Source organism: Brassica napus, chromosome C9 (genome assembly GCF_020379485.1).
Source record: "Brassica napus cultivar Da-Ae chromosome C9, Da-Ae, whole genome shotgun sequence".
Classification (NCBI taxonomy): Eukaryota; Viridiplantae; Streptophyta; class Magnoliopsida; order Brassicales; family Brassicaceae; genus Brassica; species Brassica napus.
Genome location: NC_063452.1, coordinates 21,659,130 through 21,685,451, shown reverse-complemented (window position 1 = coordinate 21,685,451; position 26,322 = coordinate 21,659,130). Strand labels below are relative to the sequence as shown.

Genomic DNA, 26,322 nt, shown 5'->3' with positions numbered 1-26,322 from the left:
ATATGGACCTAGCTGATTATTTTTAAATATTTGATTGGATATTTGTTGGGAAAAATGTCAGAATTCCAAAATCATGTAGCATGGGAAAGTAATATATCGGTGATGACGTGGACAGTTCCCTATTTTGTCGTGTAGTTAATTGGCCAAATTTGAAATCCGTATCCTAACATTAACCTTATGCAAATAGACAGATTATGTATGAAAGATCCAAGTTTGAAACCATTCTATGTCGGATACCTGTATAAAAATGAAACTCTTAAATTAGTAAAATATCTAAAAGGTATTTACAGTTTTTGAAATAATCTAGAGTCATTTAGCTGAATATACAAATTTCAATTGGTAATTGCAAATGTACGCATAATTCGAAAGTATTTGCATATGTGGTTATTTATTATGTATGATCCGACGATATTGGCCCAACCATCATATGATAAAGCTACATTATAATCATCATGCGATTCAGTGTATCTATTAATGTAACATGATACATTTTTAAGTTTGTAGTACTCAGTTAATATATTTTCAATATTTGTCGTAATACCAAAAAACCTGTTAAAAGTAAAAGAAACTGATCAAACATGTCATGATCTGAATACATTTTCCATAATACCAAAAAAAGTTTTTTTCAACTAAGAACATATTGGATTCTCCGCTGACAGACTATAGAATCCAAATAAAAAATCCAGTTAAAAAGAAAAGAAACCGATCAAACAAATCATGATCCGGATACATTCACCCCAACTATTTTCTGTGATCGGATTATGGTGATGAACCAGAAAAGAACCAAACTTTCAGATATTCTTGGAGTTTTAGAAGGAGAAACCGGTGATGTCTTTGTTTCAACCCATGTCATATTCTCTGTTTTTGGCTATGATCTGTTCGAAAAAAAGAAGAAAACCGAGTGGATATCAAAACAGAGAGAGAGAGAGAGAGAAGAAATTAAAGAAAGTGACATCATATCGGCAATCGTCAAATCGCTTTCTGTTTCTGTTGAATCAAGTGAGTCAATGAGTTGGGAAGAGACCATCTTCTATAAACTTCAATCTGGTTTTACTTTCTGATTGAAATTGAGAGAAGAGACTGTATGAAAAGAGTTACTTAAAGTTTGGTTTTTTGCGGAAAATATAGTTAATAAGGTTAAACTTGGTATTATGAGATAATGCATAGTGCTTTTTCATATAGCTAATTTCCAAACTTGTTTACGTTATCTACTGCAAATACACAATAATCTAAGTTTATCTGAACTACCTAAAGTATATGTTTGCAATATTTTCTACCTTATCTGTTTATTTGATAGATTGTAGATAGTTAGATAGGGTTTTATATTTCAAATCGTAGATGTATAAAATCCATGGGGATCTATGTGAAGTCTTGAGTGTACTTGATTCAGTCTCACTTCGCTGTCACTTTATACATCTGGTAAGATTTTTTTGTATTTTCTCTTCTTTTTTTTTTTTTTTTGGGTCAAATTTCTGTACTTTCTCTTTGTCCATGGTATACGCACACATGCTTATTAAAAAAAAGGAATAATTACCATGAATTCAAATCCCCTCTTATTATATCTAACATTTATAATTTCTACATGAAATGTAAGCTTATTTTATTAGTCATTTGTATAAGTTCTCCCAAATTTCAACTTACTGGAAAATATGACTTTTGTCAATAAAATCTATCAAATAAAAATTTGGTGTGGTTTGGATGATATTTTATAGTAAAAAAGCAATGACTCAAAATATCACCTTCTATGATGGTATATGAAACTTTTTAAAATAAAAAATATACTTCAAATCTTAAAAAAAAAAATCAAACTTTTTTTGTCAGCGAAAATCAAACTGTTTGAAATATAAAAAATAAATTTTGAAAATAAAATTTTAAAAACTTTTATATATTTCATAAAACGATAAAAATATCAAATTATTGTAATTTTAAAAATAATAATATGATTTTAAATAAATATAAAATGTTTAAATGTTTTTTCAAAACATTGATTTTTTTTTCAAAAAACCCATAAAATTTGTAACAAAACTTTTTAAGTTTTACTCAAATCTCGGACTTTCTTGGATTTAATCAAATCTTGAATTCTCTCGAATCCTAGGATAACCATTCTTCCTAAAGTAAAATACTTCGAAACAGAGGTTTATTTGTTAGTTTATACAAAAATGGTAAAATTTAATGATGGTTCATTTTTTATATTATGCAAATATTGCTGTTATATTTTACCAATTGAGTTGATATTTGTCACTTGGTGAGTCTCTCCAAAATTTATCATAGTTTCTTATACGCGCTATCTCTCTATTTATTTCTCTCTTCTATTTTATTTTTATTCTTATTTTCATTAACAAAATATTTTTTTTAAAGTCGACCAATGCAGATGGCCTTAAGTTCCATTAAGTTTAGTGCACAACAAACATTCTAATATATAATTTAAATGTACTAAAAAATTCAATTTGAATAAATTCTTAGCCGGAAAAATTATACAAAATTTATGTTTTTGACTTATTTATTATGATGTTAACACTTAACAGCTTTACATTTTTACAAACATGGCCGGTCTAGAGGACAAGTCACCCATGGCCGGTCTAGAGGACAAGTCACCCAAACCATTTTTTTATAGAGGATTTTGCCAAAACTAACCCACAACTTGATTTTAACCCCAAACCTATACCCAAACTTGAATCAAATGCAAAACTAACCTAAAAGCCTAGTGAAATTATAGCTCAGCCCCTTGGGACCAAACAAAAAAGCAGAAGCCATTTTTACGAATATAGCTCCAGTAAGTCGTCTGAGATGTTGGAAGTAGTCTGGACGACTTACGTGTAAGTCGTCTGGTACCAGTTTATTTTAAAAATAATTTATAAATCTTGTAAAAAATATTTTGATGCGTGAAAAATAAAAATCATATAATTATAAACAGTTTTAAGTGATATAAATTAAGATATGATAAAATTGATTTGTTTTCAAGACAGATGAGTGGAAGTAGTGAATCATGATATTCTTTGGTTTAGGAGTTTGGCAAACATATGTTGTAATATTGTATGCATTCTTAGGGTTAGATTTTGGAAAACTGAAATGTTTTTTTCAAAAATTAGTTTTCACCTATATGTGTTTATTTCTGTGTATAGTAAACACTTTTCAAGTTTGATTTGATTTTATGAAGTGTTTAATTAGATAATTAAGTTTAGGGGTTATGTTTATGGTGTGGACGACTAATATTTCAGTCGTCTGTTGAATAATTTACCCGGACGACGTATATTTCAGTCGTCCACATCGTACCGAACCTTTAATTTTACCAATGTACGTTTTAACCTAACCGGATCATTTACCGGACATATAAAAACTATATTTTCACTATTTCACAACTTTACGAAACCCTAGCGTCGTTTCTCTCCAAGGGCGATTTCGAAGGCGATAAGACGAAAACCCTATCGTGGTCGTGTTCCGCCGTTATCTTCGCCGGTAATCTCTCTGATTACGACGAATCTCGTTTCTCCTTCATGCTGTAGAGTATTTTCGTAGTTTAAACTGACCATCCGCTTCCTTTTTTTTCAGATCTGAAATCTCGTTTGCCAAACTCCGCCGCTGGTATGTTATTTCTCATGTATTAAGGCGTTTAGCCACCGGAAAACCCTAAATATTTTAGTCTTGATTCATATTTTCCTTTCGATTTGCAGATCTGTAACGGCTTGGGACCACATCTTCTCGGACCATATCTTCTCCGACAATATCTTCTCCAACTGTAAGTCATTCGTCTTTTGTTTAAAAGATTGTTTTTCTATTTATTCAGATATGCATGCTCAACAAGATTTTGAGATTGTTGTAGTCTTTTACTGAAAGACTACTTGGACGACTTCTAGGAAGTCGTCTACGATGTCTTACTCTCTGGACGACTTACATGAGTCGTCCAGAGAGTAAGACATCGTAGAAGACTTCCTGGAAGTCGTCCAAGTAGTCTTCTCACTTCCTGGAAGTTGTCTGAGTAGTCTTCTCACTTCCTGGAAGCCGTCTGCAAGTCTTCTATAGTATTTAGAATAGTGCGCTACCTATGTGTTTGAGATGGTTGTTTGTGATTGTTTGCAGGCCTTAAAATGGATTTACCTGAACTCCCGCCGAGGATGTTTACATTAGGAGAAGATCCCGCTGCAATCAGGAGCATTTCGTATCATTCTGATGACACGAAGTTGTTTAAAGCTCTATGTGATTGTCTCACAGCTGACGAATATGATGATCTGAAGGCGTCGAAGTTGGGAGTGTTCATCAAATTCAAGGAGCTTAAGTTTGGTTGGACTTCAAGGCTGGTACATTTTATGCTCTGTTTCCAGCTGGACATCAAGAAGAAGTTTGAGCTCTGGAGTCTTGTCGCTTCACAACCTGCGAGGTTTTTACTGATAGAGTTTGAACACCTCACTGGTCTGAACTGCGATTACATCAAGGACCTGGAAAATCCAAGGTGTGAGGTTACGAAAGAGATGGCTGCTTTCTGGGAGAAGTTGCGTGTTGATCTCGATACTGGGCCAAGTATTGAACAGATAACATAAGCATTTTACCACTGCGACGAGTGGTCTCAGGATGATCGCATGGGGCTGGGATACCTTGCCATCTACGCAGGATACATTGAAGGGAAAAAGTTCTCATCCGCTACACCAGCTAGTCTTGTAAGGCTAGTGATGGATTTAGAAAATTTTGAGAATTATCCATGGCGGAGAGTGGCGTTTAAGGTGCTGATGGATTCTCTGAAGGCAAAAGACTTGACGCAAACAGGTTACACTGTTGATGGGTTCATACAAGTCGTCCAAGTGTGGGCGTACTATGATATGCCAGAATTGGGTGCTAATTATGGGTCTCCCGTACCAAACAGACCGTCTCTACTGTTGCTGGCTTACAAGGGTGGCAAAGGACAACACAAATGTTTTAAGGCTACTATAAAAAAACAGGTACTTAACTTCACTCCCTAAGACTTCTCAGACGACTTAAAGTTAAGTCGTCTGGAAAGTCTTCCAACAAAAATACTTCTCAGACGACTTAACTAAGTTTATATCTTTTATTTACTGCAGAATAACATGAACAACTTCGTTCGGAAGGACTTTGATGAAATGTTTCCAAAATGGGACAGAGACGTAGATGACCCTGCCGCGGATAACATAATTAAAGTCATGTTTAATGATCCTGGATGGAAGTGGACCATAGACTGCTGGCAAGTCACCAGTACTCACAAGGTTGTGAAGATGGAAGTGAGTCCAGGGAAGAATGAAGTGAGTCCAGTGAAGACGGAAAAAACTACAATGAAGTCAGAGAGTGTTGTGAAGGAAGAAAGTAGCAGACCTCGGAAGAAAGCTCGTAAAGGGTCTTCTGTTTCTGCTGAGACACTTGCGGCGGGTAGTGATGGCTTTGGGATGACGAAACAACATATTGAAAGGGCCTTCAAGGACATATCTGATGCCAATAGTTATGGCTTTGGGACGTGCCTTAGGGAGATCAAGTTACTGGGGGATAGGATGGTAGCTGTGGAGAAGAAGGTGGGAATCACCAAAAAAGGGGGTTCATCTGATGATCGTCAACTTACAACCACTTCAAATCCACCAAAACCTGTGCACGAACCCGGGGTTAGTACCAAAACCTCTCCCAAAATTGCAGAGAAGAGAGTCACTAGGCAAAGTGTTAGGAAGAGTCAGAACTGATGTGCTTTGTTTCTTGTGTGCTTTGATGAACCATTGTATGCCTTGATTCTGAACTTGTGTGCTTTGTTTCTAGTGTGCTTTGATGAACCATTGTATGCATTGATTCTGAACATGTGTGCTTTGTTTCTAATGTCAATTTGATCTTTGCTGTAAGGGCTTTGTATGTGTGAATTTGATCTTTGGTTAATAGTTTTTAAACACATTGTGAACTCTAAATTGCAGAGTAAAAGTGTGAATGAGGCAAAATCAGGACAGAAGGAAGCCAAAGAACCGAGTCTTACTACAGAACCGAGTTCCTCGAGAGAGCTATGTCTTGTGAGACCTGCAGACGACTTACCGAGTGATGATCCTAGCGTTCTTCTATTGGACAAACAAGTTTCCACTGCTTCAGATTTACTCTTGGAAGAAGCTAGAAGGCAGACAAAGAAGGAGACTGCTATGGTGAATCTCCGTGAAAAAAGTGAGCGAGAAAGGAAACTTGCTTCCACACAGCAAACTCCTTTTAAGGGAAACAACACTGCCAAACAGATCATTCCAAACAAAAAGGTTGGCCGAGGCTATGATCCTTTTGCACCCTATGACAAGAAGAAGTCGAAGGAGCTCACTGAATGGGTGCAACAAGATCTGTAAAAAAATGATTATTTACATTTTATAAAAAAAAGCATCCATTTGATTATTTACATTTTGTGTTTGCAGTTCTTATAAACTGCCTCTGAAAAAAAAGCCACGTAGTTGTCCAAGTCGATTTTATCATGTCCTCCGAACCCCTTTAGAATGGCTGACCGACCATGTAAGTCTTCTGCTATTTTCTTACTCTTATACGTAAGTCATCTGTAAGTCGTCTGATAGTTTTCTGATTTGCATAAGTTGTCTGTAAGTCGTCTGGTAGTTTTCTGATTTGCATAAGTTGTCTGTAAGTCGTCCGGTAGTTTTTTGATTTGCATAAGTCGTCTGTAAGTCGTCCGGTAGTTTTTTGATTTGCATAAGTCGTCTGTAAGTCGTCTAGTAGTTTTCTGACTTGCATAAGTCGTCTATAAGTCGTCTGGTAGTTTTCTGATTTGCATAAGTCGTCTGGTAGTTTTCTGATTTGCACAAGTCGTCTGTAAGTCATCTGGTAGTTTTTTGATTTGCATAAATCGTCTGTAAGTCATCTGGTAGTTTTCTGACTTGCATAAGTCGTCTATAAGTCGTCTGATAGTTTTCTGACTTGCATAAGTCGTCTGTAAGTCGTCTGGTAGTTTTCTGATTTGCAGAAGTCGTCTGTAAGTCGTCTGGTAGTTATCTGACTTGTATAAGTCGTCTGTAAGTCGTCTGGTAGTTTTCTGACTTGCATAAGTCGTCTGTGAGTCGTCTGGTAGTTATCTGACTTGTATAAGTCGTCTGTAAGTCGTCTGGTACTTTTCTGACTTGTATTGTTTTATATGGAGCAAATGGATGTTTTTATTAATTTACTGAGGCAACGGTACCAAGACCATCCACAACATTTCAGGAGCGACAGAATGTGCTTTCTTGATCATATATTTTCTCGGCAGTGGAGGGCCTCCTACCCTGATTTTAAGAGCGACAATGGAGATGCCAACGGTTTAGGAAGAAGACTCCCTGGTGGGGCGTGGAATTATCATGCAGGCGAGATACCTTCTTTTTGCAAATCTAAGAAGGTTTGGGGGGGTGGATGTGGATGATATCTATGCACCTGTGAACTTCAAGAACCAGCATTGGATTGCTATATGGATATCAATCCATAAGAGGCACATAGTCGTCTGGGACATCATTATCGGTCATATTAGCCCTGAAGAACTCGATGAGGTAGTGGAGCCTTGTCACAATGGTCCCTTATCTGCTTGTTGAGTGCGCACTCTCTGACGAACAAAAGGTTCAATACACATTGGAGTCATACACATATGCGAGACAAACCGATGGAGTACCTCAGTGCCGAGCTGGTGATTGTGGCCCCTTCGCTCTGAAGTATATTGAATGTCATGCTCTTGGGATGAAATTTCCCAAAACGTTTAACAAAAGAAACGGGAAGAGCATCAGGGAGAAGATGGCGGTGGATATATTTCAAGAGCTTCCTATGTGCCATGAATGGGAAAACCAAGACAATGATGAGAACCTGGGAACGTATGAGTAGATATTGGATGTGTTATTTGTATTTGAACTTGATGCTTTTGTGTACTGTTGTATGCTTTTGTGTACTGTTGTATGGTAGATTAGGGGACATTAACAGGGTCAGGATAGGATAATGTTTTTTGTAACCTATCCTCATACCAAACTAGAATTCCGTAGGAAATTAGTTTGGTAGTGCAGTAACCTTTCGGAATATGTAATGTTTGACCAGAAGGTCTTCTGGACGATTTACCATCACTTCCAACAAAAAGACATCTCAGACGACTTAAAGTTAAGTCGTCTGAGAAGTCTTCCAACAAAAAGACTTCTCAGACGACTCAATGTTAAGTCGTCTGAAAAGTCTTCCAACAAAAAGACTTCTCAGATAAGTTCATAAAACATAAACTCTACAGATAAGTTCATAAAACATAAAGTCTACAAAGACAATCATAAAACAAAGAGTCTACAGAGAAGTTCATAAAACATAGAGTCTACAGAGAAGTTCATAAAACATAGAGTCTACAGATAAGTTCATAAAACATAAAGTCTACGGAGAAAATCATAAAACATAGAGTCTACAGAGAAGTTCATAAAACATAGAGTCTAGTTAAGTCGTTGGACGACTAACCTGAAGGTCATCTGGACGACTTACTTGAAGGTCTTCCACGTCAGTTCTTACATTGTGGACGCTTATGGCCAGTTTCTTTGTAGACTGAGCACCGATAAACCCTGTGTTGCTTCCGGGGTTTGCGTCCTCTCATCCTGGATAGCTCCAACCAAGATTGCCATCTTGATTTCTTCCGTCTCCCCGGACCACGTTTTACTTCCGGAGGAAAGTATGTGCGTGCCTCAACAAGTTGTCCAACACAAGGATATATATTCTCTGAGTATCCTGCAAACAAAGTATCCTTTGAGTAGACCGGCTATACAAGTGTGGAGATATGCACACCAGCTGCTGTTCCATCTGCTATAGCATGAGAGCAAGGTATTTTCTCGACTTGATAGACACCACAATCACACTTTTGAAGTTCCAGATCAACATTACAGTCTCTATTGCCACTTTTCACAAAGAACTTCCATCCATCAATTTGTTGGACTCTCAGAGTATACGCGTTCTCCTCTTGAACAGCAAGCAAGTGTTCAACACCCCGACTACAGATGATCCTTCTCCTTCACAACCATATGCCCCTTTGTAATCATCAAAACATATTTCATCATCTTCTTTCTCATCCTCGTCTTTAACCTTTCCATACTCACTATAATCCTCAGCATCAGCGACAACAGGGATGTCAGCATCCTCCTCCCCATCATGATCCTCAGCTTCATGCCCCTCCTCAGCTTCATCCCTCACATCAGCTTCATCCCCCTCCTCAGCTTCATCCCCCTCCTCAGCCTCATCTCCCACATGATCTTCATCTCTTTCCTCTGAAACCGTTCTCATCTTGCTAAAAGCTTGATACACAAAGACGAACTTGTCTATCACTTGTAACATGAATAGGAGGAAGGTTTGGATCCATCTGTTGTAATGAGTAGGTTAACTCCACAAACTCTGTGTTCATGTCCAGGTTATAATCTTCTTGAGTCATTGCAACATGATCAGCATGTGTCGAACCTTCACTCAAAAATAACATTCTCGCTCCTTTGAAATGATCAACCACAAAATTCCAACATCCATCTTTCAACAACCATTCTCCATACACTGCATGTAACTGACGCATCATCTGAAAAAGTCAAAATAAAACACATTAGCAAACTTAGAACAAAGAAAACGAAAGTTTATTAAAGATCAAAGCGGACGACTTCAATCTAAGTCCTCCTGACGACTAAAATATACGTCGTCTGGTCAACGCAGAGGTTATTTTTGCTATTGACTTTGAAATCTGTTATTTCAGACGACTGAAAAATAAGTCTACTACTTTTGTTTGGTTAAAAAAAACTCCAAAAAAGTTAGACGACTTACATTTCAGTCGTCATAGGTTAGTTTTGCATTTCCTGGACGACTTACATTTCAGTCGTCTCGTGAAAATTAAAATAATAATGTTTTTTTTTTAAACTAGACTACTTACAATTAAGTCGTCATAAGTTAGTTTTGCAATTGAAAAAAAAACTTTAATATTTAATTATATATAGACGACTTACAATTCAGTCGTACGTCAGACGACTTAATTGTAAGTCGTCTAGTGTTAATAAAATATTGATATTTCAATTTTCACCAGACGACTGAAATGTAAGTCGTCTGGGAAAGTCAAACTTCTGAAATAATCCAATCAAATGCAAAACTAACCTATGACGACTGAAATGTAAGTCGTCTAGGTTCGTTGCAGATTTTTTTGTAACCAAACAAAATCAGACGACTTAACTTTCAGTCGTCTCAGAAAACAGATTTCAAAGTCAATTGCAAAAATAACCTCTGCGTTGACCAGACGACTTCCAGGTAAGTCGTCTACAGCCAGACGACTTCCCATGTAAGTCTTCTGACGAACATATCTGGAAAAAAACTCGATGTCATACCTTAAATTGGTGAGATAACTTGCTTAGCACACATAAGGCTTCTCCAAGCACACAGAATCTCAAACGAAAATGACCCACCCAGAATCGTTAGCTCTATGACTCTATGAACCATAAAAAGTGTAGAATCAAAATCTTGGTTTTTTTAGCTCATTGTGGAGAGAAAGTGAGAGATATATTGTGTTTAGTTCACAAGAATGGAAAAAGAAGAATGGTAACTCGATTTTGGGAGCATTAAGAGCTTCAAATTGGTTGTTCATGGTGGTTGGGGTATTGATGACAATGACAATTTTGTAATTACTTGAAGATGATGAGGGTGAGAGGGTAAACATATCATTTTCGAAAAAAAAAATAAAAAATTGATGGCATTTTCGTGAATTATATGAACTTGTGGGGTGAATAGGGCAAAACTAATTTCCAAAAAAAAAAAAAAGGTTAGTTTTGTGTTTGACTTTGAGTTGTAGGTCAATTTTGCAAAAAACATTTTTTTATATTTAGAATTTTTCGTTAATATTCTTTTGATAATAATAATATTTGAAAAAATTACTCTTGTTTATATAATTTTTTACTTATAAATATATTTAATAAGTGTATTATTAAAAACTAATTATTTTAAAAATATGAAATTTTGTATTAACAATTAATGTTTATGATAACATTAGCTAATATTAATGTACAGCTAACTTGATAAATTTATGATTATCTTTAAAATGTAAAATTTTGTATTAACAGTGAAATGTTTATGATAAACATTGACTTATATTGATATACAGTTAACTTGATAAAATTATATTTATCAATTATTAATGGACTAAATTAATTTATAAAGTTTTAGTGTGGCTTTGGTTTTACTGTGATATATATATATATTAGATACAATCTCTACAATATTATTTGAGAACTCAGTTTCTTATGTGTCGTGCTCACGTTAACTCTCACGATGGTTGATTACACTAATACCCTTAATGAATTAAAAGTATTACATTAAAATACAATTATTGATTTTTTTTATTTAGTTTCCTTTTTAAAATTTTCTAAATAACATATATAATAAAAAACATTTATAAAGTTTAAAAACAAATTTAAAAACGAAAATATATGTATATATATTATGATTTCATTAAAAAGGAAAGTTCACAAAGTAGAAATATTCTATTTTTTTAAAAAATAACATAAAATGTACTTTTAAAACACAATTTTAAAAAATACAAAAATATATTTTTTCAAAGTAATAGAAATAATTTTTATATATCTATCTATTTTCTTAGATGATTACATAAAATAATTAAGTAACATAAACTTATGTATGTTTAATTGACTAAAAATAATTTATAATTAATATTATTGAACTTTTTTATATATTTTTCATATATTTAGTTGACTATAATATCTTTTAATTAAAGTAAAAAAAATCTATAAGTTATATTTTAGTTATATAATATGATTTTTAAAATACAATCACACAAATTTTTTAAACTGTTTATGTTTAAGAGACATTAAAAAAAAGAATTAACAATAAACATCTTTTGATCAAATAATTACAAAATATTTTAAAATAACATACACTATATACTTTAACAAGGAATATATTATATTTTATCATTATTAAAATTATTTGTTTTCATAATATTAAATTTTCTATTAATTTTTATGTTTTTATGTTTGTGGAACTTAATTTGACTATAATTAAAATACCAACGCAAATTTGAATTCTCATTTTTAAGATTATTTAAAATAAATTTCAGTTTACTATTTAATAAATCTAACGCATAAAATTATTTATAATTTATAAAATATTTTAATTATTGTAAATATTGATATGTGTTCATGAGCTTCCAAAAATGTATTAGTTACTTACGTATGCATGCAAGTTCATATTGATCACCGCTTTATTTTCTAATATATATATTTATTTAAAAAGCAACATATAATTGGATAAATATTATGAAACTACATGCACATTTAAACGATAAATAAAACTAATTTGATTTTACTTAATTTAATTTAAAATAATTATACTTCAGTTTGAATTTGAGAAAAATATATGTAACTCAATATACTCACAACATGAGTGACACGACTAACCACAACTTATATCTAAAATCATAAATTTAACTACAATAAGACTATATAATTTTATAATAATTTATTTTATAAATGTAAATTATAGGATGACTCAAAATATATTAACATATGAAAGTAAAATATTAACCAACTGTCATAATTTAGTTATTTTGTAAAATTTATATATACTCATGAGACTATGGAATATTATCGTCATATTAATTTATGTAATTTAGAATCAGACATTTTAGTTTATTTTATATTTCATTCTAAGCACAATATATCTTAAGTTACTAATGTAAATGCAAATACGAAAATTAATCATAATTTTAATATATTTAAAATAAAAAAAATATTATAGTTGAATTCATAGAAATAGTGCAATCTAATATACCCAAATGATAACTAAATCGACTGTAAAAAAATTAATAAAACCGACTATATATAACATATCTAAAATCATGTCTAATTAAATTAAAGTAATATAATATTATTAATATAAATTATACATACAAATATAAATTTATTTAAAATTAAAATAAATAACAATCAATTATTATATTATATTTATTTTATAAATATTTATACCTGTAAAACATAAACGACATGATGTATTAGATCTAGATATATAAATTGGCTTCTGGTTTTGAACTACCCAATTCAAGTAAGTTGGATTGTGGCTTTGGTCGTTTTTTCTTTGTTTATTTTATTTGCTTGTATTTTTTCACAAAATTTTATGTGTTTTAAAACCAGAAAATTTTAAAACATGCAACATAAAAACCTTTTGAAAGACTTTGTTTAGGACATCTAACAATGTTGGATCGTTTCTGTTTAGACATATATATACACAGTGCCGGTCCTGACATGGCAAACACCACAAGCAATTTTTCAAAAGCTTGGTCTATTATGTATTATATGTAACTAAATTAACATATATATCAATGATTTGTTCTGAAAAAAAAGGCTGAACTTTTCAAAATTTTTTGGTGGGCTAGAAGCTGGTGCTTGTTGTGCTTCCCATCAGGGCCGCTACTGTACAATAGCAAATAATGGGAATTTTCCTTTTCTATATATACATACATGCACTGTTTACTATTTGGTTATGTCCAAAAACTATAAGAATCGGTTTGGAAATACGTATAACCTAAAAGACGTGTCAAACCAGAGGTGTTGGCACATGTGGGATAAAGGACACGTTTAGCATTCAACATAAATTAGATTTATTATTATTATTATTATTAATTAGATCGTAGACAGATTACACAAATACATACACCATGATAAAACAACAAATTATATAAGTAAAATAACTAAGAAAAGTTGACAAAAAAAAAAAAACTAAGAAACAATAAATCTGAAGAAAAACTTGAAAAAACATTTTTTTTTTGAAGATTTTGGATTTTTACGATCTCTGTATCTTTGTCGTATTAACACTGATTCTCTTTGTTGTATTACATCGATCTTATTCCAATATATATATATATATATATTATTTGATTTAATTTCTAATGTATAAATTCAACCGTAATAAATAATAATTGAAAATGCCAGTTCTCAACGATTGCAAAGATATCACTATAAAATAAAGAGAACATTTTTACTATGTGTTGCTGTTTTTTCCATAGTTTCAATATATTTTGATACCAAATATATTGTATCAAAATATAAATTTTGAAACTTTTTTCTTTGGACGACATGAAGCTTCCTGCACCGGTTTCTAAATCATTTAGTTTATTCCAGAATCTTCAGTTATTCACACACAAATATATATATATATATATATATATATATTTATAAGCGTAATATGATTCCAAAGGTTTTTTAGGTCCAAGGACTAATTATTACGAAGTCCGCAAAATTCGCGTTTTTTTACCACTTAAAGCGTTCCGGGTGACCAAGAGGAATCAAACTCATGGCGGTACTCACATCCGTGAACCCATTACCACTAGGTCTATATCAGCATAGTTTTTCATTTTTCTGAAAAGAAACCGGAGCATAATCTATAAAACCATGCATCTTTAGCCCAAAAAAATTAACAAACGTTTTATCATGGGAAATTACATCCTATAATACTAAAAAAAAAAAAAAAACCAAATCTCTATTCTCTCTCTTCTTTTCTCTTTCCTATCTCTTTCTACCTTCTAATTTTGTTTTGTTTTTTATTATTTCACCAATTCTCCTTTCTATCATTTCACCTTTTTTTTCTCTCTAAAATGTGCGTTTTATCATTTCATAAACAAGAAAAAGCTAAAAAAAATATATAATCATAGAGATGTTGACACAAAGGTATACATAATTGCATATTGAACACCAACATAATTACTGAAACAATCTTCGACTTCAATTACAAAAACAAAAGAAAATGATCCTCGACTATGCTTTTCTTATTCTTTCGTCTCGTCCAGTGATTCTAACCAACTATTTTTGGATGACTTACAGACGAGCCTTTTTCAATTGTACGACTTGCATTTTTCACCAGTCGCAACTTCTTTGGATCTCTTGGAGTCATCCTTTTCCATGTTGAGCTACAACTGCATGGAGTCCTACTTTGTGTTTTTCTTTTTGGGTACACCCTTGTCTAACTTCAACATGTTTTCCAAAAAAAGTTTGACCCTACTCTTAAGCAGTGTTAATGAGTTTCTTATTTGTTTAGATATTTTTTTTATTTATCCTCATGTAGCTATTGAAGATCATCAATTTATCTCGATTTAATTTCAGCCTTCAAGTACAATATTACTGGTCTGAAACAGTGCATTGGCCATCACCAGGAAATACAAGATGATTTCACCATTTGCAAACAAGAATATTTTTCAGTTAAAAAAAACCATCCACCTTGAGTCTAATAAACAGGAAAGGCAATACACATTCGATTATATGTTCAAGTCTCAGAGATAGTATATTCTAAGAGTTTATAGGGATCTTCTTTGCCAGTTTTGAAGTAACTACTAATGTAGCTGATTGTTCCTAATTAATTCATGTATAATTCTTATGGACATCTTTGTTATACTACAGAGATGGGACTCGTCAACTGGAATAATACAGTTTTTCAAATTATTTTTAATAAGTGAATAGGTATATTTCGATAAGATTGTTTTACCTTCTCCCTAAATTTATGTTTCTTCTCCCTAAGTTCAAGAAACATGTAATGTTGGTAATTTTATTAAGTAAATAGGTATACTTCGATAAAATTTTGTATCTTCTGGATAAAGTCGCTAGTTATTTCTAATTAATTCATATATAATTCTTATGGACATCTTTGTTATATTACAGACATGAGATTCGTCAATTGGAATATACTCTCCATTTCATTTTATATATCGTTGGTTTTTGTATACATATTTAAAAAATAATTAAATTTCCTATTATACCCCTAATTAATACAATAATTTATTTGTTTTCGGTTAATTAATGAGCTGAAATGTAGGGATAAAAATGGAAAAACTATCAAACATTTGTATTGAAAATAAAAAGACACTTATAATAAAATAAATTTTAAAGTCTGCAACGACATTTAAAATGAAATGGAAGGAATACAATTCTCTTACATTTTTATAGTAAATAGGTATATTTCGATAATGACTTAGACTGGAATCAATACATTTGTATAATGGCTGTAAACTTGTGTCAAGTTTGAAAGTTCCCATGAGCTTTTGGGTAAACATTTTTTATAAATTTTCACAACAAAGTTGGAGCGATTGAATAGTAAAGACTTTTGTGTGTGTTTAGTTAGTATATATCATCAAAAATGCTGATGTTTGAGAAGCACTTGTGTTATTATTACGTTGATTAAACAGAAAAAATAAATAAATGTGTGAATAGAAAGTAAAAAAAATTAAATGTGTATATGAAAAACTTTCAATAATATTTTTTTGTGAAACAGTAAATATACATGCAGTTACTATTATTACTATTGCAAAGTTTGGGACAAGATTCAAGAAGGCAAGAGAAGATTTCCACAGTGGAAACAAACTAATGCACATAAAAAGTTTGGCATGTATATAGAATTTTAAAGTGAGTTTATACAAAAAAAAAGATAAATTTATACTCCCTCTGTTCCTCGAAATATGATTTTCTAGATTTATTTTTTTGTTCCAAAACAATAGATTTTCTAAAATTTTAAGGTAATTTTAGTAGTTAATGTTGAAAAATTATAAATATACTTTTAAGAAACATTAATTGAAAATATTTGAATTGGTTGAATACTATTGGTTGATATTTGTTGGATAATGTATAGTAAAATAAATAATAAAATTCAATTGTAAATATTTATTATATTTTTAATATGCGTGAATATTCTAGAAAAATTTTCTTTCGGGAACGGAAGGAGTATCTGCTGAGGGACTTAAAAAGAAGAAGATAAATTGAGATTTCCTCATTCGGAAGTAGTCTTACGTAAATTCTAGTAAAGTTGTTAAGCCTCTGTCACGCACGCAAATAAATGTATGTTTGCATGTTACGAAGAAGATATCGAAGGTATAACAATCATCTACGCTTGTGACGTTCTTGATATTTTTGAGTACATCGAATATTATAGTAATGGTTTAGCTTAGTGTTTTCTTTTAAAAATTTTTTTGATCAAAATGTTTTGTTTTAAGTTTATCCCACTTTTTAGAAACAGAAACATTGAAAACGCAACAAGACATCGAAATCTCATGTTCACTTTTATTTTTCTTTCTTTGTGTACCGTGCGCAACATACTCCTTAGTCCTTATTGTTCACGTCAGTATTGTTTTTATTGATCAAATATGTACGAAACACTGAATGCAATGCAAAATGTGTTTGACGTGAAATAAGCACACTTGAAAGTAGGTCTGGGCACAGATACTCGATACTCGGCTCGTACCCGCTATTTGTCCCGTAGTTGTCCCGTAAATCAAGTACTTGTAGTGATCAAACCAAGTAACAAGTACCTCAAATGAAAAACTTGCAAGTACAAGCCAAGTACCAAGTCTTAAAAAAATACAACTACTTAACTCGTTTGTACTTGTTACTTGTTATAATTTTTTATAGTTTCACAATTTTAATCCATTTACATTTTAAAATTAGATGAGTCATGTTTCTTTTACAAGTCTTGTTTGTCTTATTTCATTTAAAATTCAAGTTCTCGACATTGTTAAGTCGGATAATAAGTTAATAAATCTTATTATTTGTAAATGTAAGTCATCAAATATCTTTATATCTTTTAATATTTTCCTAATTACTATTTTTACCTAATATTCGCTACTTGTTTCTAATTTTTTTATTATATATTTAACAGATTTTATTTATTATTTATATTGTAACTGAAATCAAATAAACATATTCGATTCGAGTAAAAGTTTTTAATAAAAAAAAGCAAAATTCATTGTATGAGATTATGCTTTATTTTAGTTATTTGCAAATAATAAATATTTTAGAAACAAGTACTTGATTTTATCAAGTAACAAATCGGATCAAGTAACTTGCAAGTACTGAATTTTTTCTCGAGTACTTGATATAGCAAGTACTTGTTTTAGACAAGCCAAATTCAAGTCTCAAATACGATTACTTGAACGAGCTAAGCCAAGTATCAAACCTTCGAAATTTAGCAATTACTTGGCTTGTGCCCACCCCTACTTGAAAGACTTGTGTCCATCGAGTACAATAAGGAATCTTCTCAGCTAGAATATAGTTTTTTCATGGTTCATACATATTAATATTTATTTATAACTTCATCAAATGATAAAAATATAGATATTGCATCTAAAATATTATATATATATATATATATATATGTTTTTGAGAAAATATCTAAAATATATATTGTATTATTGTATCCCATGTTTCTCTCTTTCATATGATAATTTATATATGTTCTTTTTGTTCTAAATTGAGTCCTTTAAAAAAATTCAAGTCTTCGATTCTCTGGATTTATAGAGTCTTATTCGTTGGTAATTGTTTTCATTGTTGGTTTTAGATCTATATTTTTTCGTAAGCTGTTAATATTTTTGACTTTTGTTTCTGCATTGCTTCTAGTCAAAGCGTCTTTTTTATTCATGTAGTATGATTGGTTGGGACATTACAAATGATATAGCTTTAATTTCTATATATAATTATAAAAGTTACCAATCATATTTTATCTTTTACAAATAAAGTCAAAAATAAGAAAATGGTTGTAGCAATCTTGTTTCCTAAAACATTATTTTGTAAGCCGTAGAAAAAAAAATATTATTATAAAAATATCTTTTCATTTTTATTATTTTCTCTTAACTTTTAAAGATATATTGGCTACAGCTACATAAAAAATTATACATGTAAAATTCTACAGTAAAAAGTTTACAATTACATCTCTACCAATCACCCACTATATTAATTTTGCAAAATTTACCGATTAAATTGTCACTTTGATTTTTCTCCTTTACGATGTAATAACACCAGCATGATTGCACGCCATTTTTGAAAATTAAATTCCAATATGTCATATAATAATTCAATATACATTATAATACAAATTAAATGGATGAAGTCGTACCACGAGTCCATGACTACGTACAAACGAGCAGCGAAAGACAAAATCTTCGGCCGCGTAACGATGCATCATATTTATTTGACCGCGTATGTATGTTTCTTGTTCAAGAACATTTAATTGGAATCGTTCTATGTTGTATATCCCCAACTATATAATCCCTACTCTACTTTTAGAATTCATGAATACGTAATTATTAAACGTTATGTGGTGATGTGGACGTTTCTTCAATATGAAGATTCACATCTTCTCATCTCTTATCCTTATAAGGAGGCCATAATCTTCGTAACACAATGCAACTAAACTATGTGCTGATTGTAAGTTTGTCGATTTCTGACTCTAACCAATTTTGACTGTCTCAAATTCAACTTATTTTTTGTCAAAGTGTGTACTCGCTCGGTGCTGTTTTGAGTGAATATTTTTGTATCGGCTATATGATATTTTGCCAACGACTAAAAATATGATCAAATATTATAGTTTAACTTCAAGAAATTTCTGATAAAGATTAGAATTTCTAACCAACAAAAAGAAACTCGAGAATTACACAGTCTATGCATATTATCGAACTGTATAAAAAAAAACTGCTATCGACATTAATTTATGTTTAATAATTCGCTAATAATAAGTAATCTACGGTGGGTTATATATTGTAATGACTGATATGGTTTTAAACATTAGCTGCACTTGTTAAAAAAATAATACTACTTAACTCTGAAATTCTTATATATATATATATATGTATCAGTTTTAGAAGATATTTGGCGCGATAGTTATTACTTTTATAATTTTCAAAGCTAATAAGGAAGTAGACAAATAAATACTCGTCTTTATAGATCCTCGTAGAAATTAGTTAGTATATTTTTATTTTACAGGCACAAAGTCAATTTATATTAAACAGATACAAAACAAAAGTCAATGTATATTAAAATATTTCTCAAAACTAAAATATTTCTCAAGTTGATCATATTTGTAATTTAAACCTAATTCGTATAATATTATAAAATAAAAGTCAAATTTTATTTATATAATTAAGTTCTAATCACATTAGCTTTGAATAATTTGCATGTCAACCACGTAGGTGTTGATTAATTCGTATAAGCTACTAATAAAGTATATTAATATATGGCTGTAATCGGATCCATGAATTTAATATATGGATTCGTGGTTTCCGGATATCCGGATTTCAGATATCCGTCTCGATATTCTATTATCCGCGGATATCCGGATCCGGATCCATAAAAATAATATTTAAAAAAATATATATATTTTTTTAATATAATGCATAAATTAAATATTTATACAAGATTTATAAATATATTTATATATGTCTATAATATTGTAAAAACTAAAATATAATATTATAAGATCATTTCATGTATAAATATTAATATATCAAGTATAAATATTAATGAAATTAAAAAATTTAATGTTATTTAAAAATTCGAATCCGGATTGGATATCCGGACCTAAAAATTAAGATATCCGGATTCAGATTCGGTTTGGACGAATCCAATATTTTACTATCCGGATTCGGATCCGGACACCGCAGATATCCTATTTTAAGAGCAGATCCGGAGCAGATCTCGGATCGAATCTGGATTTCAGATAATAAGTCTCAGGCCTACCCTAAATTGCTTCTTTATCAAGTCAGAATCTTTTAGGATTTTTAGTTGGAAAATGATATCAATTAACGTAAAACAAAACTACGGTAAGATTTAGGTTGGGTGAGTTGATTACTGTTGGTTTGTTTCAACCAATTATACCATATACCATAAAACTGAGACTACCATTACTCTAACTAAAGTTATGAATACATTTCGCATTAATCATATGTATTTTTTATTTTTTTTTAATATCTGAACCGATGATCGGCCTTTGAGTGGCATCTAAGTTACACGCGCCCCTATCTAGTTTTTCTCAGCTCCGTTTTTCGTCGTTACTAGGGTTTGGAGGCACTTTGGTGGTCGGCGAGCTCGCCGGTCTCGGAGCGACCTTGCCTCTTCGGATATTGTGCAACAAGATGGAATAGTCGAGATCCGGTGTCATCCGGCGGTGCTTCTCTCTCTTCTAGCGTGTTCGGTTTGGTCCATGTAGTGGCGAACTTCATATGATAGCCTCTCTACTCTGGTATTTTTTTGGCAGTACGGTGGTGCTCTCGGTTAGAGGACACCGGTAGGTAGCTGGAATCCGTTAGTTAGTTATCGGGACTGAAGTGTTGGGCTTTGATTCGACGAGTGCGTTGTCGGCGTCGGCGGTTCTGGTTACTGGAATGGCGGTTCCTGTAATCTTTGTTTCTAGTCGGTCCAACCGTCTCCTCCTCTCCGTGAAGAAAGGTAAGCATGCACTATTTCAGACCTTGTGAAAGCGGTAGATCTGTTGCAGCTAGTGGAGATTAGGGGTTGAGAGTTGGTTCTTCATCTTGAATCTGACGTTTTAGTGGCTGCAGGACACTCCGTCGGTGGCTTGCGATGGTGACTGGAGTAGGATCTGGCACTGGCCTTGGACACCCCGGCCCAGTGATGCTCAGGGAACCAGTACGCAGGTTGTAGTGTTCAACAGAGGAGGAATCTCTTCCTCGTCTTCTTCCCACGGCTTTTTCCTTTTTTTAGATGTATATTATAATGGCTTAATCGCATTGTAATCTACTATGCAGTTTCCAGTATAGCGAAGCCTCAAGACTAAGTCTGAGACAGATCGGATATCCGGGTAGTTTTAAGATATCCGGATCTGGATTTTTATCCGGCGGATCCATAATTATACTATCCTTATCCGGATCTGGGGTTCTCGAATGTCCGGGTGTCGGATATCTTTCTAAAAATTATAATATTTGGATCCGTATTTGGATCCTTAAAATAAATAAAAGATATATATAAAATATTAACAATAATTTTAAAATAAAAATATATATAATATGTTTAATTATTTTTATGTATATTATTACAAAATTTACATAAATTTATATATACTATTATAAAGATGAAAATATATTAAATAAAATTAGTTTTTATATGTAGATATTACTATTTTTGAAATATTTATTAATAAAATTTACGGATCCGGATTCGGCTTTGACAGATCCAACATTTTACTATCCGAATCCGGATTCGGCCTCTCCGGATATCCGGATTTTCGGATCGGATCCGGATCGGATCTCGGATCGAATCCGGATCTCGGATAAAAGTCTCAGGCCTACTCAAGACCACCATTAACCCTAGTCTCTTAACTGGTGTTCTTAGCTTCGGTTAAGAGATGATTCTTAGCTTTTTTTAGATTTTAACTAAAAAAAGTTAAGAACCGTCTTTTAAATAAGATATATAAGAAACTGAGGTTAATCCTTGAAATGTTAAAAAAGAAAGAGACCGAGGTTAATCATGTACTCGTGTACTATTTTGAATTTTTTTTATTGGGGTTAAGATTTTAATTAATATATATTTATTTAGAAAAATATCCAAAACACAAATACACACAAGAGGCTAGTACTTAGTAGGCTACATAGTTAAACTAGTAATAATCCTTGAAGTGTAGCCATCAATTAACATGGCAAAAATTTAATTAAAAAAAACCTTCTCCTTTGTCTCTACTTAAGAGCCACAATTTGCCCTTTCCTTGATTTTAATTCCAATTAAAAAGGATGGCTAGTACAGGTCAAAACCTCACACGCTTTTTTTTTTTTTTTTTTTTGGCATGCTCATCGAAGACACGTGCTCTCGTCACTCTTCTCTGATATGAGCTGGCTCCACAAAAGGTTCCTTTTAGGAAACTCCCTCTCCTCCCCATTGCCTATAAAACCAATTCATCTCTCCCACTTGATTTTCCATCTCAAACAAACTTCCATTAGAGACAATTTACAAACACATTCTTCAAATTCCCACACGAATTGGGTTTTGTCCAAAAATTAAATATAATGGATTTCTCCGGCATGTTTCTCATTTTCTCTGCGGCGGCTCTGTTTCTATGTTTACTCCGGTTCATAGCCGGATTCCGTCGAAACTCCTCCTCGAAACTCCCTCTTCCTCCGGGAACAATGGGTTATCCTTACGTAGGCGAAACGTTCCAGCTTTACTCACAAGACCCAAATGTGTTCTTCGCATCAAAACAGAGAAGGTCTTGTTTGCACACCAAACCAACAAAAAAAATCTAAATTTTGCTCTCTAAAACAGAAAAAAGTTTGAATTTTTATTGATCTTTTTGGTAAAACAGATACGGATCGGTGTTCAAGACTCATGTACTGGGATGCCCATGTGTGATGATCTCGAGCCCTGAAGCTGCCAAGTTCGTCTTGGTTACGAAATCTCATTTGTTCAAACCAACTTTTCCGGCGAGCAAAGAGAGGATGCTCGGAAAGCAAGCCATCTTCTTCCACCAAGGAGATTATCACGCTAAACTCAGGAAGCTCGTCTTAAGAGCTTTCATGCCTGATTCAGTCAGAAACATGGTCCCACACATCGAATCAATCGCTCAGGAATCACTCAGTTCTTGGGATGGAACTCAGCTCAACACTTACCAAGAAATGAAAACAGTAAGCCCCACACCTTTCTCTATCTTTAAAAACAGAGTATCCTCTGTTTTTACTTTTCTCAGTCTAAAAACAGAGTATCCCCTGTTTTTGCTTTTCTCAAGTCTAAAAACAGAGTATCCCCTGTTTTTTTGTATCAACAGTACACTTTCAATGTGGCGTTAATCTCAATACTCGGAGAAGACGCAGTCTTTTACAGAGAGGATCTAAAACGATGCTACTACATTCTTGAGAAAGGTTACAACTCGATGCCGATTAATCTCCCGGGAACACTATTCCACAAAGCCATGAAAGCTCGCAAGGAGCTTGCTCAAATCCTCGCAAACATCTTATCGAAGAGAAGAGAAACCCCATCAACGCACAAAGATCTTCTTGGATCATTCATGGAAGACAAAGAAGGGTTAAGCGACGAGCAAATCGCTGACAACATAATCGGAGTTATCTTCGCGGCAAGAGACACAACAGCGAGTGTGCTGACGTGGATCCTCAAGTACTTAGCAGATAATCCAACTGTCCTAGAAGCTGTCACTGTAAGCATATTTTTCTAAAAGGACACTTAAGATCTCATAAAGGAGTGGCAGTTTCGTAAATTAATGTGGTTTTGTTGGGTAAAACAGGAAGAACAAATGGCTATAAAGAAAGCGAAACAAGGAGAGAGTCTAACTTGGGAAGATACAAAGAAGATGACACTAACTTCTAGAGTTGTCCAGGAGACAATGAGAGTTGCTACAATCTTATCTTTCACATTCAGAGAAGCTACTGAAGATGTTGAATACGAAGGTATGTACTAATAGATGAATATTATATACTAATTTATATCAACATGCTGCATATCAAATATGCTAAAGTTTGGATTTTCAACTTTTTCTACAGGATATTTGATACCAAAGGGATGGAAAGTATTGCCACTATTCAGAAACATTCATCACAATGCTGATTTCTTTTCGGATCCGGGCAAGTTTGATCCATCAAGATTTGAAGTTGCACCGAAACCGAATACATTCATGCCATTTGGGAATGGGATCCATTCTTGTCCAGGCAATGAGTTAGCTAAACTTGAAATCTCTATTCTAATCCATCATCTCACCACTAAATACAGGTTGGTACTAATAAAATCACATTAGTTCTTTTAAAGTTGACTTGAAACGGCGTCGGATCATCTTTTTGAAAAGTTTTTGCTTATGATTTGTATTTTGGTAATTTCAGGTGGTCAATCGTGGGACCTAGCGATGGAATTCAGTATGGACCGTTTGCCCTTCCTCAGAATGGATTGCCTATTGCCTTAGAACGAAAACCAGAGGTGGACGTTTAGAAAATTACAAGAGCACCTCCTTAGCTTCTAAAATTAGGTGGAAAATTCTTTTTCATTTTAGTGGCAAATTATTTCACTGGCTAAGAAATAAAATTATTAGACATGAAAAGGGAATAGGAAAAAAAAATCCCTAATGGGACCCTAAATGTAAATAGTTTTCAGTTATTTTAAATATATTTTTAGTTTAGGTTTATGAAATGTAGAGAATTAAAATTTTGGAGTAATAGGAAAATAGGTTATTGTAAGATGGCTGGCTAGTCCGTTATTGAGACTTTCCCTTTTTTGTTATTTCTCTCAAATTGTAAATTATTTTGTTATATCAATGTAATGAATAAAATTATGGAATGCTTAAAGCAAATTTCCAAAAAAATTTGCATTAGTCAGTAGATATTTCTTTTATTTTTGTCAGTAAATAATAATTTAACTACTAATTTTATTAACCGCTTTGATCACACTTAGCCTACACTAAAATTATTAACTAAATTGCAGGACTGATGTAAGTAACCACTTTATCAAGTATGAATAACAAAAAATTTCACTGCACTAACAACAATTTTTTGGGAATTTCAGATAACTTGATGTTAAATGACACAAAATGAAGTATGTATTATGTAATCACCTTTTTAGTTTTGACATTTGCAGTACAAAAGAAAGAGATCATGTAAGAATATATTGATATATGAGTCGACTAATAATAGAATCACAGCCAATAGTTTACCATTCACTCGTTTACATTTTTTTATGGTTATACCATTCAATTTGTTACTTGTGTAAACACTTTAATTAGTATTAGATAATGCTAGTAAAATAGCTGGTCAAAAGAATTCAATGCATTTTTGTGAAAAGTAGATGCCAAATCGACGACAGTTGGAGACTTGGAGTAACCAATTTTAAAATTATTTTATTAAATAGCCGATTTTTTTATCTTTTTCACGGACGACTAACCGATTCCATTGTGATTTTTTTCCACGGAAGACTTTGAGCATAAGTCGTGAATTATGAGCTAATTCGGTCAATGTGATTATTTAACTGCTGCATTTATGATAATTTGATGACTATAACAATAATTCTTGAAAATATGCAGCTGTATATTCTGATTTTCAACTTGTATTTCCTTTGGTAAAATCGAATTCTCGTATTTAATTAAATATATTTCAATGTTGAGCACGTCATTCAACTAGCGGATTCAAGCACACAGTACTACTACTCGTATAATTATTTTGCCAAAAACACATTCTACTACTACTTGGATTCAAACACATTTGTTGCATCATCTAATCACAACTCCAAAAAAAAAAAATTCCTTTTAAACACTCCTCTCCTGAAGCTAGTGGTGATGACATGAGCTATAGACTATAGTTGATTCGTTAGGTAAACCATAGACGCTGAGCCTGAGCTATAGACTATAGTTGATTCGTTAGGTAAACCATAGACGCTGAGCCGTAGGATACTTAGGACCAGACTGATTCAAACGCATCGGTTGCGGTTGCGGTTGCGGGTGCGGGAGTTTACGGATGCGGATGATTGCAGTTCCAAGCGTCATTGCGCGTTTCGCATGACTGACACAACATTTCAAAATTGTTGCGTTTGCAGGATATTTGTGACTGGATGATTATAAGATATTGCAGCGGTTTAATAATAAATTATCCATATTAAC

General features: G+C 32.5%; 2 protein-coding genes and 1 long non-coding RNA gene across 4 annotated transcripts; 2 read left to right on the top strand and 1 right to left on the bottom strand.

Moving 5' to 3' along the window:
- Positions 1-544: 544 nt before the first annotated feature.
- On the bottom strand, positions 545-2,470 carry LOC125593193. The gene is made up of 2 exons (XR_007329140.1): positions 954-2,470; positions 545-875 (listed from the first exon to the last, which is right to left on the bottom strand). It is a non-coding gene; the product is annotated as an uncharacterized LOC125593193 (long non-coding RNA).
- Positions 2,471-2,543: 73 nt separating this feature from the next.
- Positions 2,544-6,305, top strand: LOC111209436. Its single transcript, XM_022709332.1, has 6 exons — positions 2,544-2,590; positions 3,672-3,736; positions 4,078-4,515; positions 4,606-4,931; positions 5,052-5,600; positions 5,898-6,305. The coding sequence occupies exons 1-6, from the start codon at positions 2,544-2,546 to the stop codon at positions 6,303-6,305; spliced, it is 1,833 nt and encodes a 610-aa protein (XP_022565053.1).
- A 14,342-nt stretch (positions 6,306-20,647) lies between these two features.
- Positions 20,648-25,010, top strand: LOC106416491 (abscisic acid 8'-hydroxylase 3). Of its 2 annotated transcripts, XM_048768454.1 has the most exons (8): positions 20,648-21,170; positions 21,284-21,379; positions 21,491-22,941; positions 23,038-23,356; positions 23,497-23,883; positions 23,971-24,133; positions 24,227-24,452; positions 24,560-25,010. In XM_048768454.1, the coding sequence occupies exons 3-8, from the start codon at positions 22,742-22,744 to the stop codon at positions 24,663-24,665; spliced, it is 1,401 nt and encodes a 466-aa protein (XP_048624411.1). In that variant the 5' UTR covers positions 20,648-21,170; positions 21,284-21,379; positions 21,491-22,741; the 3' UTR covers positions 24,666-25,010. The 2 variants fall into 2 exon arrangements, with proteins under 2 accessions (XP_048624411.1, XP_013712839.1); XM_013857385.3 differs by having other exon boundaries at positions 21,284-22,941.
- The last annotated feature ends 1,312 nt before the right edge of the window (positions 25,011-26,322 follow it).